Source organism: Carya illinoinensis, chromosome 9 (assembly GCF_018687715.1).
Source record: "Carya illinoinensis cultivar Pawnee chromosome 9, C.illinoinensisPawnee_v1, whole genome shotgun sequence".
In the NCBI taxonomy this organism is placed as follows: domain Eukaryota; kingdom Viridiplantae; phylum Streptophyta; class Magnoliopsida; order Fagales; family Juglandaceae; genus Carya; species Carya illinoinensis.
In genome coordinates, this window is record NC_056760.1 from 16,965,687 (window position 1) to 16,985,985 (window position 20,299).

General features: G+C 35.4%; 1 protein-coding gene across 2 annotated transcripts; it reads right to left on the reverse strand.

Annotated features, from left to right (window-relative positions):
* Positions 1–7,585: 7,585 nt before the first annotated feature.
* On the reverse strand, positions 7,586–17,017 carry LOC122275349 (probable pre-mRNA-splicing factor ATP-dependent RNA helicase DEAH5). 2 transcript variants are annotated; one of them, XR_006228529.1, is made up of 4 exons: positions 16,855–17,017; positions 16,616–16,681; positions 13,223–13,605; positions 8,095–8,173 (listed from the first exon to the last, which is right to left on the reverse strand). XR_006228529.1 is itself a non-coding variant. In XM_043084364.1 (2 exons), the coding sequence occupies exons 1-2, from the start codon at positions 11,802–11,804 to the stop codon at positions 7,780–7,782; spliced, it is 3,606 nt and encodes a 1,201-aa protein (XP_042940298.1). In that variant the 5' UTR covers positions 11,805–12,007; the 3' UTR covers positions 7,586–7,779. The 2 variants fall into 2 exon arrangements, 1 of the variants encoding a protein (XP_042940298.1); XM_043084364.1 differs by lacking the exons at positions 13,223–13,605; positions 16,616–16,681; positions 16,855–17,017 and adding an exon at positions 8,593–12,007 and having other exon boundaries at positions 7,586–8,173.
* Positions 17,018–20,299: the final 3,282 nt, after the last annotated feature.

A 20,299-nucleotide genomic window follows, 5' to 3' on the forward strand; every position in this document is an offset into this window, starting at 1 on the left:
GTCTTGGAATTTTTCCAAAGTTTATACCAAGATTGTGGAAGACAATTACCAAGCACCTAGAATCTAGCTAGAACAATAACCAAAACCAGCTCAACCCATAAAGGGACTACATTTATATCAGCAAAACCATACCCATGAAACTACATTCTTTTCTTAGAACCAATCAACCAAAGAGGAGTTCTTTTCTAGCTAGAATAATAACCAAACCAGCTAGAAAATGTGAAATGTTTCGTTTGTTTGGACTTTGGTACCAAAATAGAATGGGAAAAGCAATAAAAACCTCAAAAAGTTGTATACATGCTTTTCTTTCCCGTTATTTTCTTGGCAACCAATCAACCAATGAGGAGTTCTTTATTAGAGTTCTTGCACCCTCAAAACGACATATTTTACATGAAAAATCAAACAAATTTAGTTCAAACTCTCAATCTGACCGCCTTGCATTCATATGAATTTTTGTTATGTGTATGAAATGCAAAGTTATAATAAAAGTGATACTCTTAATTAATATTAATTATCAATCACGTCAGAAAAAAGAAAAAGGTCATCCAATTGATTTAAAGCTAGAGAAATGCTTTCTGTACTTAAAGAAAACGTATCAAAAACTTACCACTAATACGCCACACGTGATAGCTGACAAAAAGAAGGAAATAAACGGCAAGGTTAAAAAGGGAAAAGTAAAGAAAAACGAATTAATAGAACATAAAAGAAGCAAACGTAGAAACAAGAGACCCATCACCTCTGCCTCTTCAAGAGTGCTGCTACGCAACACTTCTCTTCAGCAAACTCTGTCCATGAACAATCTATGGCATTTCTCTATCTCTCCACTTAGAAACGTATATACTCATGGTAAGAAATTCTTTTTTCTCTCATGGTCTATGGCATTTTTCCATTTCTTCTATCCACATCCATCACCATCACTCCTGTGTTAAAATAACATGGATTTCTTCCTTGAAATGTTTTCACTTTCTCACTTTCTCTTTCTCTCCTTCCCCCGTTGTTCTCTCTTTCTCCCCCTCTCTCCTCTCTCTTTCTCTAGTTTTACCCATGCTGATTGATTTTTGGTAAATGCATCCAAATTTTTGTATTTTTCTTTTTGAATTTGTAAAATTTTATGGACAGACAATAAACACCTAAATAGATTGAAGCACCAACAAAAGCCCAAACTCATGAACCATCTTCTTCTTCCTCGAATAAGCTATGTATAAAGCTGTTTTGTTCTACTACTAGCAAGAAGAGGGAAAAAAAAATTACGAATTCGCACTGCTATATTCTACTCCCAGCAAGAAGAGGGAAAAAAATTAAGAATTTGCACTACTATGTTCTACTCCCAGCAAGAAAGAGAAGAAAAAAAAAAATTTGCACTGATGTGTTCTGCTCATAGTAGGAAGAGAGAGAGAAAAAAAACTCGATGCTCTTGCAAGCAATGGCAAAGTAAGGAGAGAGAAGTAGAGAACACTACCAAGGAGAGAGAGAGAGAGAGAGAGAGAGAGAGGCGAAAAGTAGGATTTACTTTCGAATCTCTTTACCGTTTGCTTTTTACTTCACTTTGTACTGCAGTCACGTGCATACGTTTTTCTTAAGTTTTCTTTAAGTACATGTAGCAACACCCTTAAAGCAATCATGTGGTGTTTAAAACAATTTAAAGAGACCTAAGCATTCTAACCATATTTAAAAACACAAAATACAAAAGGTAGTAAGATAAACTCAACAAATGAAAACTAAAGGTAGCTGATTGCCGATTGGTATATATGTGTTTTCACAATACCATTGTCTATCATGAACATGCCAGTGGACACTAGATAATCTAAGATTCGTCAACTACAAGGCCAAGGCAAGTACTTTCCCATATTCAACACCATCAAAAGATTCAAAACTAGAGAGAGAGATAGAGTATCAATAGACAATCAAAGAAAAGACGCGATGGCGGAGATGAAGAGAACTTTGACAGAGTCATGGAGGGGCTAGAGAGGGGGGGATGCGATGGAGGGAGGGGTAGGGTTTTCCATTTTTGCCTTTCGGGAGAGGGGGGAAGTGAAAACTGAAAATGAAAAGTAGAAAACTGAAAGGGATTCGGCGAGGTTGGGGAAAACTAACATTGAAACGGCGTTGTTTGGATTGAAATTGGACCCAAATGGTGCCGTTTCAACAAATAGTTTATTTTAAAAAAAAAAATTGAGTTGCATGGAACAACATCGTTTCAAACAACTCAATTTCAAAATGCTCCCCCCGCCCCCCCAAGTCGACTTAAATGGCGCCTTTTGGGTCTAATTTTACACTAAACGGCATTGTTTCTTGTGATTCTTTTATCTTTTTGGCACATAAATTAATTATTTAAATTAATAAAATTAAATTAATAAAATTAAAATGAAGTAAATTATTTAATGTGAATTTTTTAATTAACTCATTAAAAAATAATTAATTATAATATGATGTTAATTGCTAATTTGTTATAATTTAGAGTATGTCAATGTACTATGAAAACTGTCAATAACTCAATATATTAAACTTTTTAATTTTTACATTTTGAATATGATTAATAAAAAAATTTATATATTATAATACTAAATAACTATAGACTATACCAATATTAATAGTAATACTAATACTATATACTATACTAATAGTGATATTAATACTATATATAGTTATAGTGTTACTACTACATATAGTGTGTATATATATTATAATGATATAGTGATACTAATACTATATGTTATACATTATGGAATTTATATTATATATTATGTAATAATTCATTGATACTAAATTATTACTAATACTATATACTATACTAATTATAGTGATATTAATACTATATAATAATATATGGTCATAGTGATATATTCATAGTGATATTAATACTATATATGGTTATAATGATTTAGACTTTTAGTGAATCAGTGATTAATATAACTATATAATAGTATTAGACTATTAGTATTATTATAATTATATATTAGTATTAGTATAAATATTAGTTAAAGTTATAGTGATTATTGATTAGTATAACTACATATTAATATTTGTTATAGTGATTTTAATTTAGTATAAATATATAATAGTATTGGTATTACTACATCACTGATACACTATAGTATCATATAGACTTATAGTGATATAATATTAGTATAACTACTAATACTATAATGATATATATAGTTTTTTATATATAGACTTTGAATTAATAATACTAATAGGCATACAATGTAATTAATATACTAATATACATTAGTATATATTTATCAAATATTCAAAAGGAATATGTTGATAATTTTAATTTATTAGGCCATAAAATGTTATTAATATATATATTTTTTATATTTAAAGCATATGATCAATTAAATTTTCATGTTTAAGATTAAACTTTTATTTTATAAATTATAATAAAATTATCTTATAAATAATTATAATTTATATATATTATATATAATATAAAACATATTATATATAATATTTTAAAACAATTAAAATATATATTAAATAGAACCGGTCCGATCTGAGCTAAAAATGTCTGGAACTGAAACTGAACCGGTTCCGGCCGGTTTTTCATTTTCAGAAACGAGTCCATCTAGTCCGGTCCGAACTAGTTTTCCGGGATTTTTTTTACACCCTTACTAACTAGCCATGAGTCTTTATAATAGGGTTGGGATAGTATGACTCAAACTTTTAGACATCTTTCATGAAAGAAGAGACAAATATCAACATATTGCAAGGTCATTGACAGCTTAATTATCGACTTTTAGACATCCTTAATGAAAGAAAAGATAAATACCAATAGATCAGGAAATAGACTAGATTTAGCATAGTTGACCATGAATATACTTCTTTGTTCCCCTTCCAACAGGAAATAGACTATATTTAATATAGTTGATCATGAAAAACTACAAATCACAACCCAACCAAAAAGCATGATCACAAACCAAAAATCACTGTCCATCCCCTAGTCTATCAAAATCAAGGAATCGAAACGAGTATTAAAAGCCGATTCATGAGTGTCATAACAGTCCTCTAACAGTAAGTATCGAGAAGAAAGAGCAAGAAATTTTACCCAAGGATTTTTGGTTGAAATATGCAAGATGAGGAAGGACTCTAGGGCAAAAACCACTCACCTATCTACTGAGATGTAGATTCACTCCATTGATATCGATTCTGACGCAAGGAAGATGAGGGAGCTAGCAACCGAGTGGTGTAATCGCGTGCGCCAGACACCCAAAATCAAGAGAAAATTCTCAAAATAGAAATGAAGCAAAAAAAAAAAGGAAAGAAAAGCACAGATGCACTTGGGACGATGAGAAAAATACTAGGACAATTTTGTGAAATCCTTCAACAGGTTTTTGGACAGTGGATAAAATGAAAATAGTGAAGAGGAGGGGGAGAGTAGGATGAACACCTATAGAGAGAAGGAAGCTTGGTTGGGAAATAGAATTTTGAGGGAAAGAGGGAGGCCGTGTCTGACGTTTATTCAATAAAAAATTCTTTGGTCTTTATACAGTAGGGAGTGATATATGATCGTTGAGTATGACATACCATAGCTAAAAGTCATATATTTTTGCATTTGGATAATGTAACCACCCAATCCAATAATTCTAAAGTCGATATATTAATAATTTTTATTGGACTTAAATTATATTTAATGTGCCATATTGAATAAGCTCATGAGCGATAAATTATTTGAGGTTGATTAGTAATTTTAATTAATCTCAATAACTAGGTTAAATCTCATTTATTATTTATTAAACAAGTTAGATTCATTTTAGAATTTAAATACTAGCCATCATAAATTTATTTTAATTTAAAATCATTACTGATTAAAATTTCCTATGCAGTCTCAATCACTGCCAATTCTATATTGAATAAATTACTAGATCATGTTTTTAAATTCAAACTTTATTCTTGAATGATCGTGACCAAATTCAACTCGAACTCGAATTTGTTGGCATCCTATTTCAACAGGGATACAACTTTACAAGTCATCTTTACGTTAAAACTCTTTAAACGAGTCCAATTCAAACTGGTTGTCACCCTCCCCCAAATCTCTCTATAAATATCTTCTTTCCCCGTGTTATTTGGGAAAAGAATTATAAACCTCCCAGTCTAGCACTATAATCGATTTTGTGTCAGATATTTTAGGAAGCAACATTAAAAGGTAAGTAGCATGATCATACCATGTATGGTAAATGGCATGTCTTTTATATAAAATATTATGTATGTATGTTATCCATTGGAAGCCCCTTTTACGTACCCAAGTCATGATAAAATTATGAAAAGTCATGATTTTATGTGAGAATTATGCATTAAAATATTTTTTAAAAAGCCATGCATGATTTTATGTGAAGATTTATGCATTAAAATACTTATGAAAAATCATGATTTTATGTGAAGAAACATGTATCATGATATTTTATGAAATATGCAATTTCACTTGAAATCTATGATATGACAAGATATAACAAGTATACAAATATGATTATGATGAAGTATGAATGATAAGATATGTAATGGCCTATGTTATGATATGAAAACGGTATCATATGTTATAAGAATATTGCATTATTAGGTTGTACATGTTGATAGTGTATCTAGTGTGTCTTTCTTATGTATGGATTCTACAACCCGCGGCCACAGGTAGAATCAGAATCTACTTAGATTCACTAACTCTAATAAGTGAAAGATAAGTTCATGTTCATATTATTTACGTATGTATTTATAAGTATGCATATTTTTCAAGAAAACCCAATGTTTATTATATTTACTGTATGATGTGTTTCTTATTGAATATTCAACTCATTTTTGTTTGTTTTTAGTTTTTTTTAACCATCCTAGGTAATGATCTTTATGAGTATGGGACTGCAAGACAAGACTTGACCCTAGGAGGTGAGGCTGAGGCCTAAACAGATTATGCTATGATTAATTTTATGATTTTAATTTAATAATTTATTTTGATAAGCACATGAGACTTTAGTAAATTTAAATAGAGTTAATCTACATACAGTTTCCATAGAGTTAGTGCTTTTGGGGACAACTCATACAAGCCCATACAGTTATGTTTAAAAAAATTTTAAAATTATAATAATATATTTTTTAAAATAATATTTTTTTTCCCTTTTTCCCATTCTTCAGTGGAACTGCATACACAGTCCCCCACTCAGCCCTGTAAATAAAAATTTTCACTATAAATAAAAATTTTCTTTTAAATAAGCACTTTCGTAGACTCTCTTTTAGATTTTAAATATTTAAATAAGATGAAATTTATTTATATATAAGAAATCTGTTGTATCTGGTGCTTCGTTAAGAGGAAAAGCTTTTTAGTCAAAATTTAGTAGCATACTGGTTGCCGAAAAATTTTTAAAATGGCATATAGAACATGATGTTACAGATACCCAATGCGTATAATTTTATGTAAAATGAGTCAAATTTTGCATTTAACTGGCATTTGGATTAAATGCCAGTGCTCTGACATTTGTTAGTATATTATAAAGTTTTTGTTTTTAAACTGATATCCTAAAATCTGCTCTACTGCTTCAAGACTGGTTTTTTATTCCATCTCGGACATCCGTTTCCTCCAAACTCAAAAATGGTGTTCATTCTAGCTTTTATCATCTACATTCAAATTTAGGACAATGTGCAGTTTTTTTATGATATTAAATTGCAGGAAGTTGTTTATTGAGAGAGATTTCAGCAAATCAAGTAACGTGAAAATGGTGGAGACAAGTCACTGGATACATAGGGTGGGAACTTGGAACCAGCTTAATCGTATTGGATACAATTTGCAGCCCAGCACAGAGAAATTACAACTCACTTCCACATGGCATAATCTGAAAGCAACGTAAAATCGGAAATCTAGAATTCTGTTAATAAGAAAGTTTAATGGTGACATATGATTTAGTGGCGGGATAGTTAAAGAGATTATCCCTTTCTATATTTCAATATTTCATCGAAGGATTGATGAAATGATAAATGACTTTCTAACACCAATAAACCCGACCCAATGAATCTTTTGTTGAGTAAAATTGGCTGAATATATGTGCAAAGCTAGAACATATACTGTGTTTTTTTTTTTCTTTTCTTTTCTTCTCCTTTTTTTGGAGAGAGAGAGAGAGAGAGAGATCTGCTTCATAACTTCACAAAATTCTTCATTACTCACGTTCTCTCCACAGTTTACATTCCCTAACTTGAAGGCTGAAGCTAAAACAAATTTTCACAACAAACAACACGAAAAAGCAGAAGGATGCTTCGCATATTTCTGAAGGATCGTGGCTGCATCATCAAATACAAATATACAACAGTCTTTAATGCAGCCTATAAAAGAACACCACTCAACATCTTCCAAAATACTCCATTAAGGCTAAAAGAAAAAACCCATGGAACTAAGAAAAATATCAAGGTCATCAAGGATGGAATCTGTAATGGTAACTTAACCAAAGTACGAATCTGGAAGAGTAACCATTTTCAACAAGGATTCTGTCGTTCTGTACCATATAGTCCGGTAGCACATGAAAGCAAACCAAAGACAGACCAAAGGAGAAGTTGTCTCATATTTTGGTTCAGCAAAGACAAAAGTTAAGTCAGGCACTGCAAATTTCAGTTAGTAAAAAGCTAAACTGCTCATCATACAAAACTCGGCAAATTAACCTTCCATTGCTACTGTTCATTTTAGGTTCAAGGTCACTGTGAGTCGAAATAGCCTCAAAAACTTAAACTAAACAAGGACCATATTAGCATATACAACAAGATGAATGATAATCAAAATGGGATTAAAAAAAAAACCTGAAACACATGTCAAGCACGGCGTTTACTCAGTCGCCAAGAATTAGGCTCATGATATCTGTCATAAAGCGGTTCGATTCTTTCTTGTCGTTTGCGCTTGCTCATCTTTGTAGGATCTACCACTTTGAAGAATCTTGGTGCCAGTTCCACGAGCCATTTAGGATCTATAACTGTGACCTCTCGCATGTACTCTTTTGTAGTCATCACGAGCTCATTGTAGATGACCCAGTCAGGTTGTCTCTGGAAAAGAGCACTGCTAGGATGGATATAAACTGGCTGGTTCTCAACTAAGGTCCTATAGCCCTCCTGTGGGTCTTTTCTAGCAGCATGGAAAAAGAATCCAGCAGTAATTGCCTTCCTGATCTTTGTAAAATTCCTTCCTGCACTCATGACGTCCAATTTATATCTGCAGTGCAACAACAATTATTGAGTCAATACAAAACAAGCAAGCTCTACCGCTGGTGGCCTTGCTAAAGCTACAAACAATTACTTGCTTATTGCTTCATCTACAAAACCAGTAGAATTGACATGGCAACCATATAATCATATTATTAAAAGGCACTGCAAGGATATTGCCGCATCAAAGAATTTGGAATTCACTCATACAGCATTTACTGCCAATTTTGTGACAAACTAAATGGATGGTATTCAAAGGGTAATCTAAACTAAAACCATCTACAAGCAAGCAACTAATCACTCATGAAAAGTTCTGATGAATTAGGGCAGCTGCGCTCGAAGAAATCAGAAGGAAGCACTAGAAGGAAAGCTAAAGGCAGGAAACAATTCTATAGCTGAGAAATAGCAAAAGAAAGAGGAAGACCATACTTGTCCATGATGGTGAGCAGCTGTTTCCTTACATCCTGTGCCCTCCTCAATGATCTAGACTGCACAAAGTTCTCAAAACACCATGGCCCAGAAAAGTTATTATTTTTCCAAGCATCGTAAACCGTAAGTAACGTCAGATGGTCTCCCTCTGGCTGGAAAAACTTGGCCCTCTTCTGGTCTGCTTGGGCTTGTTTCTCCCTAGGCCTGTAGAAGATATTGCCAGTTTGAATCATTGCAATGATTGTCAAAATCTCATCACTGCATCCAAGGTCCACACTGGCCAGTAGCATCTTAGATAATGGCGGTTCAAGTGGAAACTCTGCCATTTTCCGCCCCAATTTGGTCAGAAGACCCTCCTCATCAAGAGCTCCTAGACTGTACAGCTGTTCCATAGCAGAAATGAGCGCCTGGGGTGAAGGCGGATCCATGAAATCAAAAGAAAGAAGATCATTTATCCCCATAGCTTTCATATTAAGCGTAGTAAACCCAAGATTTATCCTCTGGATTTCAGGAATTGAGGTTGGGGACATCTCATTGCGGTAGGCACTCTCAGTGTAGAGGCGATAACATTTCCCAGGTCCTGTACGCCCGGCACGCCCAGCTCGTTGCTTTGCTGATGCTTGTGATATAGGAGTTATGACCAGTGAATCAAGCCCTTGTTTAGGATTATACACATTTTGCTTCGCAAACCCAGGATCGATTACGTAAAAAATCCCATCTATAGTCAAAGATGCCTCGGCAATATTGGTAGCCACAACCACTTTTCTCTTACCTGGAGGGGCAGGTTCAAATATCCTCGACTGCATTTCACTTGGAAGTGCACTATATACCGGTAGAATAATCAATTCTGGAACATTTTCACCTAGACCTTTCATCCTCTCATAAAGAGATTGGCAGGCAAAATCAATCTCCTCCTGACCAGTCAAGAAGAGAAGGATGTCTCCTTCAGGTTCCATCAAGTGGATTTGTAGCACGGTAATTAGAGCTGCATCTAGATAATCACTTTCTGGCTGTTTGGTGTAGAGTATCTCCACAGGAAAAGTTCTACCAGGAATTGTAAATATATTACAGTTGAAGAAATACCCTGAAAACTTCTCCGCATCCAGTGTGGCAGAAGTGACAATCAAGCGAAGGTCAGGTCTCCTTTTTACTAGTTGCTTTAGTAATCCAAAAAGAACATCAGTGTGTATTGTTCTCTCATGAGCTTCATCAAGCATAATAACAGAGTACTGAGAAAGGTTCTCATCAATCAGAATTTCCCTCAGAAGCATGCCGTCCGTCATATACTTGATGACGGTATCTGGACTGGTACAATCCTCGAATCGAATAGCATACCCAACTTCCTCCCCCAACCGACAACCAAACTCTTCAGCAACCCTCTTTGCCACAGACATGGCAGCAACCCTACGGGGCTGAGTACAACCAATTTTTCCCCTAGTGGTATATCCAGCTTCTGCAAGATATTGAGTTACCTGAGTTGTCTTACCCGAACCAGTCTCACCAATAACAACTAAGACCTGGTTGTCATGCACAGCCTGAATGAGTTCCTTCTTTAATTTGTAGATTGGCAAGCTCTGCCTTTGTTCCTGAATGGAGAGCTTTGACCTCTGCCCAAAACTGATGGATTTTCCATAAGCATCCTTCTTCCATTCAGGCATGTCATATGCCGATAAACCAACACCCCTGAGCTCCTGTGCTAGATGCCTCTCACCCATATCTGGCATTGGATCTTCCCATGGACGATTGAGATCCTTTGGAATAGAATCGAGCATAGTTCGCTGTTGCTGTTCTCTTACTTCTCTCCGCTCCTTTATCAGCGCAGACTGAAGTGCAGCTGCACGACCCAAAGACCCTTCTGGGTTCTTGAAAATCTTAACAGGTGACATATCCATTGAATACCGGCTCTGCCCGTGCAAGAATGCGGGCTCATCCTCGTTCAGTTCAATCTCAAGCTCCTCCTCAGCACCCTCTTCTTGATATAGCACTCCATCTCCTTCCTCATCATATGTGGGATAATCGGTAACACTCAAAACACCAGAAGCAATCAATTGCTTTGCTTCCCATATTTCCGGTGAACTCATCCTCTTTAATGGTCTACGTGATGGGACTGCATCTTCCTCCTCAAAAATCCTAATCCCTGAAAGACCCGTCCTAGTTGCTGGCCCCTCCTTCGACCCGCTAGATGGATTCCTCCTATGCGTATCGTCCATTGAGCTCTTCTTCAACGGAAGCAAATCCTTGCCAGTATTCTGATCGACATCCCTCATCGAAAGACTCAGTTTCTGACCTGACACCGAAATCAGCTTCACATAAACTTCCTGATCCCGTTTCACCACATCCTTGGCATTAGCAATCCGCCGAGTTGCAATCTGTGAAACATGAACCAAACCCTCCTTCCCCTTCAAATCAGTCAATTGCACGAAGCAGCCCGAGTCCATCACCCTTGAGACCCTACCCCTGTAAACCTTATACAATTCGGGCTCATCGGATTTATACCGCCCATTTGAACGATCTTTACCTCCTCCCGCATAATCTTCATTTTCACCATTATCTCTATTAACCAAATCCTCATCATTTCTCCCATTCTTCTCGTGTCGATCCCTGTGCCTTTCCCTACTCCTGTAATCCCTTCTACCATCATCATCACCATCAATATCTCTGTCTCTATGCCTCTCATCTCTATCATGTCTATCCCTGCGCCTATCTCTTCTGTCTCTGTCTCGGTCCCGGTCTCCATCTCTGTCTCTGCCTCTGTCCCTGTCTCTGTCCCTATCTCTCCTTCGATGTCTATTTTCTTCTTCGCGTTCTTCCCCGTCTCTAAGTCGTTCCCGTGCCTCCAATTCGATTTCTCTCTCGATCTCCTTAGCTCTCTTTCTATCATCCGCAATCGCCAGCGCCGAATACTTGGGCTTCTTACCATCCGAAGCGCTCTCATTCTTCGACTCCTTGTCGGAATTCTGCTTCGGAGGAAGAATTGCGTGTATTATCGTCAGAAGCGTACGGACAAAGTAGTCGGGCATCTCGGCGCCGTTTTCCTTTAGTTTCGCATCGAATTCATCGACGGTCTCACAGTTGCGGCCCAATTCCGTAATGAATTCGGCGAGAACTTTGTCCCCGAACCCTAGATGCGTTTCAAGTTCCGAGCAGACCTTGGAGACGAGCGAGAAGTATTCGAGCTTCTTCAAGCCGTCGTCTTTGGAAGTGGGGGCCATTGTAAGATACAGAAATGACAGAGATTCAATAAGAAAAACGATCGAAATGTGTGGTACTTATGGGAATTAGGGTTTACTGCGGGCCCGATTTTCGGGACTCCTCTGGACAAGCAGAAGAAGACATAATCGAAACCCTAATTTAATGCGTCTGAACTCAATTGAAGCGGAGGACGAAAACGCATCGTTTTGGCTGTCCCGAAGTTCTGAACAAGTCATCGTGGGAATAAACTAATTATTTTAAGATATGAGTTTTGTTACGTAAAGTAACGTTCTAATCTACTTATTAATATTGATTATTTTATATTTAAAATTTAAATTAATATTATTTTTAATAAAATTTACTTTTTAACTAATCACATTAAATTTATATACATATTAATGTACAATTATACTTGCAACTAAATTTTTTTTTAAAATATATAACAACGGGCATTCTGATTACTGTTCGTTTTTTTTTTATTTTTTGCATAAATATATATATATATATCAAAATTACTTGGTGCTCTTCTACATCTTCTACCTAGGCTCACTTCTGGATTGGATAAACTAATGACAGATTCTAACTTACACGCTGCGGCAAGGTGTTCCATGCAAGAGAAATGATTTATACAGATTCTAACTTCTAAGCGGTAATTTAATATGCTAACTTAAGTTACAACTGATGTTCCATGCAAAAGAAATGATTTATACATTTTTAAAATATACAAATCCTATGTACAAATGATAAATAATAAAGTTGGATGAGAGCCTCGTATTCAGTATACATATCTTGCATTCTCATTCCATCTCATCTCAGCATTTATCAACACCTAAGAGTTTATCTAATATTATTATTAATAGATCTTACCATGTATTTAGATACTAATTTAATCACGCAGACAAAAGTAGATTTCTATCATCTTGTAAGCAAATACTATATTTTGAAGATTGTAAATATTAATAGATATTAAAATCATAAATAGAAAATTCTGCATAAGCTCTCATCCAACTTCTGAACTTCTATCTCCCTATGATAAGTAACTTTCTTTTTCATTATTGAAATGCCATACAGAATGATCAAATGAAAAGGCTTAATGCCTCTCATTCTTATTATTTTTCAAAGTGAAATTTTGCATTTTTCTTTAGAAAAAATATAGAATGACACAAGAATAATAAAAATGCCCGACTTTAAATAATTTAATGAAAGTACCATGATAAGTAACATTACTCAATCAGAAAACCACGTGAATCAGAATACATATAATATACGTGTGCGCAAGCGGGTGAAACCTTTTAGCCAGTTATCAGCGTCAATGAATGCAAGTAATGGGTAAATATCATGCATGCATATTGCAAGCATCAGGAAGGAACAACACCACCGGCATCATTGCTATAATTAAAACCTCAATATCACAAAAATCAAGGGGAGAGAATTTCACCTTCATTTCTTACAGGTGTGATCTCCACCCCATCCTTCCCTCTCTGTTTGGTTATTCCATGACATCCCGGTGGCTGGTAGAGTGATTCACCCAATTTTTAACTCTAGAAATAAATGTATAAACCACCATATAGGGTTCATTATTGATATGAAATAGAAAAATATGCATCTCCTTCGACAATTATGCAGCTAGCCACAACAAGCTAGCTTTCTTCCACTGATAAAAGGACATCGTGAGCCAACAAGTACCCGAAAAACAATTTTCATCTTATAAAACAAACACAATCTCTTTCTTCCTGCCAGCAACCCAAAATATGTAACGAGCAATACAATCCATCAGTGATGAGCCTTGGCTTGAGCTTTTTGATGTGATTTTGCCTTTGCCTGGCAACAAAGAGGGAAGAGAAATGAGTCATAATTTTCAACAAAACTGCAGTATTAAATCTTATTTTTCCATTAGATATCTGCTTTTGAAGGAGAAGGATAAGAATAAGGAGAAGAGATTATAAGGGAGGGAAAAAGAAATTTAAAAAACCACAATCATTACAATATAGGTGAGAAAAGTCACACTTCTCGAAAACAGAATAGGTGTTCTTTACAATACAGTAGGTGCAAATTGGGGTGCTGAATACCGGAAGTTTGGAGGTACCATTGCAAAACAGGTGATTGGTTTGGAGTTAAATAATGCATAGCAATAAAATTATAAAACAACAAAATGGCAGTGAACTTATACAAGCACCACATGCAAAAATGAAAAGAGAGTTTGCAGCTCTGGAAAATCGGAAAGCTGTAAAAATTATTATTTTTTTATTAGTTTAAATCAGTAAGTACTATAAAGTTTTCACATTAAATACTGCTGTTTTGTGGGGGCCTGGGACATTGTATCCTCTCTTGAAATGGTGCCTAAATAGGCATTATCTTAATTCTGTCAACAGAGCATTATCAAAAGAAAGTTTTATAATCCACAAAACAATCCTCGATAGACAGACCATTCTTTCGACTAGCCCATCTTTTTCACATCCCTTTCCCCTTAGCAACCTAAGTATCTCCACCAACTTAAATTAGCTCCATATCACAGTGAATCAACACTCTGAATCTTGAATTTAATTTCAAGAGCAGTTAAAATGTGAGCACAGCTGCTCTGGCTAGCACAACTTCTAGATCCAGCGCATAATAAGGCAGAGGCCAATTGCTTTTGGTGCTTCAAGCATGTAGACCTCCAAGCATGGCCCACTGAGAATTTTTTATTTTATTTTATGTAGGCATCCAAAATTAAGTGCCAAGAAGAATTTCATAAAAGTCATCAATTGAGCTGCAAATGATGAAGATGAGTTTAACCAGAGTTCACAATGATGCCTACATAAAAGTTTTCCATGTCATTCATCATGAAGGGTTGCGAATGATCATGGCTCGTTTTTATTGGTATGGAAGATGAATTAAACCTTAACAGAGTTCACAATGATGAGGGGCATACCACACAAGGTGCTCTGGCTAGCACAACTTCTAGATCCAGCGCATAATAAGGCAGAGGCCAATTGCTTTTGGTGCTTCAAGCATGTAGACCTCCAAGCATGGCCCACTGAGATTTTTTTATTTTATTTTATGTAGGCATCCAAAATTAAGTGCCAAGAAGAATTTCATAAAAGTCATCAATTGGGCTGCAAATGATGAAGATGAGTTTAACCAGAGTTCACAATGATGCCTACATAAAAGTTTTCCATGTCCTTCATCATGAAGGGTTGCGAATGATCGTGGCTCTTTTATATTGGTATGGAAGATGAGTTAAACCTTAACAGAGTTCACAATGATGAGGGGCATACCACACAAGGTGTTTTGGCTGAGCAGGAATTCTTGCCTCTCGGTTAGGTTTATCCCCAAAAAGTATTCTAAAAATTAGAGGACTAGCTCCCACTCTAAAAATTAAATCCATACTGTTCAACAATCTCTATGTTTGGACAAAAGCTCGCAACAGCCCCCAAGTTTCCAGCCTATTAGATTTTGAGAATTTTTTTATCCTTCTCTCTCCTTGCTGGTATGTCGTATCCTTTGGTATACTTCCTATGTACTTGGGTTGCACCCTTCCATGACTTCAAGAAAATTAGCATTACTGATAGAAAAAAAATTATATATAGACGACTGGGCTACCCTCCCTTTACGAATGTTCTCTGAATTTAACATATTCTTTTAACATAAAATCTCCAATAAGTAGGCTTGGCTTAACAAAGTGTCATCATGTAATCCGAATGCTCCACCTCCCCTATCCCTCCCCCCAAACCCACTCCTTCCCCACAAATGTACTGTCATCTGTTATCAACTACCATGATTCATGAATCTTTTTTTGATAAGAAAGTATAAATCAACTACCATGAATCTTAGTTCAAAGGATGTATAAATGTTATTAGCTGATGTATTACACCATATACAGAAAAATATCAACCTGTATTCGCATTTATACTTATTGTGGGAGTTCACTTGGACAATGTATTCATATTCATACTTATAAAGTAAAAAATCTGCACTCTTTTTTCCTCTGCCATTATTCACTTTCTTTAATACAAAAGTTCTTTCAAAATATTAAGTAATATATCAATACTTTTGAAGATAAATTATATTATTTTATAGGTTAAAAGAAAATTATCAAATTTTAAAAGGCATAAAATATATACAAATTATGAAACTGGTTTTTTTGTCAGTAACAAATTATGAAACTGATTTAGGTGTTTATTACAAAAGAATTGAGAGAGGTTGTTTACATGTCATATCCTGTCGTAATGATGAAAAATGGATCGTGCCAAAAAAGAGTAGCAGTGTGTATGGAGTGGTATGGAGTGGTATTAATGCCCCAAACCTTAACAGCTTGTTTTTGTTTTAGAATAAATTAAAAAAGGATCTTTTAGAATGAAATAACTTTAATCTGATAACATAAGAAAAGTAAGCATTCTGCTGACTTCTCAAGAGAAAAAGTAACTTACATTCTGCAAAGGTTATACTGGATGTCAAAAATATATAATTGAATCTTATACAATGTTTGTTTTTAATTGAGTGATCTAACTAGACCATAAAACATCATTCAGAAAAAAAGGTCTAGTCATGTAATGTCTTCCAAAAACCATCCGAAAGAAATTGGAAACTTGAAACATCAATGCCACTCCATACATACGGCTTTAAACCATGGATATCTCCTAAGTTTTCAGTCAACATTTATAAATTTGCAACTTGTAGCAATTTCGCATGCAGATGCGCTAACTACAGTACCAATTCTTTTGATCGTTAGCTACAGCACCACTTCTACAAACAGTTAAAACAGATAATTTTGGGCTAGATCCAACCGGGGAGGAGCACACATGGCAAAATATAAAATTAAGCAACAAGCAGCATTCACTTATGAAATCACCTTGAGAATCTTAAGCTTCAGGCTTCCATAGACCACGCCGAAAGTGAAGGCTGATGCACGAGCCACCTGCAAAGAATGATGAAATCAGATTTCCCATCTTAAGGTTTCCATTCTCTAAAAATCAACTAAACGTTAAAAAAAAACCATTTGATTATAAGGAAGCACGAAAACACTACAAACTTGATAGAATTCAAAATAAGATTTGATGAAAAACTGAGAGGTGAAGATTGGAGAAATACCAGGGCGAGAGTGCTGGTGCCAGAATAAGGGCCTGGAGGCGGCGCCATGATCTCAGACTGAAAATGGTTGAACTTGACAAGTCACTGTGGAAAGAAACCCTGTTCGGATCAAAGTTATCGAACTCAAGTCCTCTCTAGCCTCTAGTATTTGATGCCCGTGAATGTGAATCGCGAACTTGAAAGAGCATGTAGACCCGCACCGTTTTGACCCGTACCATTTGGGCCCAAACTCTTAAGGAATGGGTACGGCAGGGGATGTAGCTTGACAACCACCGAAAAAGGTAAAACTTTTTTTTTTTAATTTTTTATTATTCATTTTTTATATTCTTAAATATTTTTTAAAAAATAAAAAAATTCACAATATCATTATTTTTTTTAAAATAAAAAAATTCACAATATCACTAAAAATATATTTTCTTAATCACTAAGTTTAAAAGAAAAACACATTCTGGACATAAATTCTAAAAGAAATAGCTAATGTTAGTATTAAATTAATTGAATTATTCTACACATTATCCATACATTACATATTTATTATAAAATAAAATAAAATAAATTCACAAATTTATAGTGTGTGGGATGCTAAATAGAGTTATTCTTTTACTTATCACTTGAATTTTGTCATTTTCTCACATCTATGGTTTGGTAACTTAAAATCTCAATATTTCAAAAAAAAAATCAATATTGTGAAGATAAGTTGATGTGATTGAAAAAATAAAACATAATATAAAAAATAAGAATTCTTCCACTTATCTTTTATACACTAAATACTTGTTAAGAGAAAAAAATAAAAATAAAATAAAAGTACGTGTACATATAAATATAAGTATAATTTTTTAAAAAATAATATTTTCAAAAAAAATAACCAATACAATTCAATTGATTGTGAGATTCATTTTGTCTCAAAATAGTATATCTTAATAAAATTTAATACATGTAGTTCGCACTCTTAAGTTTCGTTTGGATATTGAGCCTAATTGAGATTAGATTAATTCTTTATGAATAGTAGTGAGTTGAAATAGTGGAGTGAATTTTGTGAGACCTAACTAATATGTGTTTAGATGTTAAGATGCATTTAGATATATTTATAGAAAATTGAAAAATCTTGTGGGTCCTACGTATAAAGAGGTGTTAAATTGAAAAATGTTATGGATCCTACATGTAAAGAGATTTTGAGTTGAGATGAATTTAATGATTTGAGACTTGGGTATTTAGATATTAGACTCATGTTAAAATTAGATTAAACTGAGATTATCTCAGTTCAATCTAAGTTCCAAATGAGGCCTTAGTAGTCGCACTAGGTGGCTTGGGCGATTTCTTACTTGAGAGTTTTTTTCTTGTTGAGATTACAAGTTTCTTTCTTCCTTACATGGGGTTGAGTTCACAAATTTCTTTCTTCCTTCAGTTGTTTGACTTACTACCTATGTCATGGTATATTATTTGTCTTGGTGGTGGGAAAATACAAAGGTTGTAATTCAGGAACATCCAATTTCTGTGTTTACGGTGGAGCAATCAAAATGTTGTCTTCTATTTAAACTTCTGTCTAGTAAGTTTGTGTACAAGGAAATATTTAAGTCCATGATGAAATCAATGTGGAATCTTGTGAAGGGGGCGAAGTTTTATGATTTGAGTGATAATATATCCTTAGCCTAGTTTTACAGAGCAATGTAATAAAGATTGTATATTCCGGAATGGTTCTTGGTTCTTTGACAAAAGTCTTGTATTGATGCATGACTACAATATGAATTGTCAATGTGACGCCCCCAATTCCCACGTACGGATATGTAGAAATCGAGACGTCGGAATGATGACAACATGGGTCACTACCTTATCGCCAAGTGCCAAGTGTGTGAACATGCAACAAGTGTGCAAATAAAAACATGCAGCGGATAACAAAAGTCTTATAAATAAGTACCAGAATTTTTCTATGTTTAAGACAAACCCGCTCAACACATACATAATAAAATATTACAAGCCTCACATATCGTTTCAAATCAAACTACAAGGCATAAAACTCCAAATCAATACTCCGGCGGAGTCGCCTCTTCGAGCTCAGCCTCCTCCTCCTCCTCGACTTATGCATCAAAATCTACGGTATCAAAATGATGCCGCAGGTAAGTAAAGATCCAAACGCCACAAGATAAAAACATATTAAACTCAAATAATATGCATGAAAGAATGCTAAATGCACATATCTTATAAAATCATATTTTTATTCCCACGCACGCCAAAAAACCCATTTTGGCTCAAAACATATCCTTTAAAACCGGTCCTTGCTATTATCCCAAATAATGGCCCAAAATCAAGAAAACCACCATTTTCCCAGAAAATAGATTACAAAGCCTCAAACATAACCTCGCCATTTTTTTCAGAAAATGGCCCGTATCCAATATCCAAAAACCCGATCCAATTTATTGCATGCACCATGATCTCCCCTAGGGATCATCCGCACACTCTGGCTCATGTGCCACACCGCAGGTAACGACTATGCGTGTGACACCTAAACGAGCGATACCCAATTCTCACACCCAGCGCGTACCTGGACCAGGCCATCCTCTAGTCCCCATCAGCCTAGGAACCATGGGGTCGACACGATAGCGTTACCGTATCGTACGATCTGGTTGTCGCCCAGCGACAACCCAGGGGATGTCACTCAGTATTATCCACTTCCAAGTGACCAGAGGAGCTCCACCGAAATAATACCTCATCTCGGCTTGGGGTCGTGATACACACGCACCCGAAAATCCATTTACACAAATAACACCGATTTTTCTCAATTAAATAAATGCACATGAATGCATCATGCAATGCACACCTCAAGATACAAATCATCCAATCAATCACAATATCAACAAAACCAAACAACTCCGTCCTCAATCCATCCGACCCCCGACTCCTCAGACTCAGTCCGGAATTAACCAACCAGTCAAATAAAATAACTGTAAGAGAAATAATATATTTAAATCTAAAATAGAGTTTGAAAAATACTTACAGCTATAAGATATTTTTCGAAAGATCACGACGTTGCAAACGGCGGAGAAAAAGCAACGTAACAGTGTAAAATACACTGTGGTCGTGGGTTGTAAAATACCCACTTTTGAACAGAGACAAACCAAGACTTGGAATTGATAGGGAATGACCTAGAGATATTTATGAAAGTAATGGAAATGAGTTTTGGCCGTAGGTGGCGGTGAAAGAGGAAAAAAGGCAAATCGGAGTTGAGCTCATGGGAGCCGCTCCGGCAACGGATCGGAGCCGGAAATGGGTGGTTTAGGATGGTAAGAGGTAGGTGATGAAGTGGTGAAAAGATGGTGGCCGGAGGTGGAGTGACGGCGGCGAAAATGCACAAAACCTGTGCGGCGGTTCTGGGCTGAGGAGCTGGACGGAGAGAGAGAGAGAGAGAGAGAGAGAGAGAGAGAGAGAGAGAGAGAGAGAGAGAGAGAGA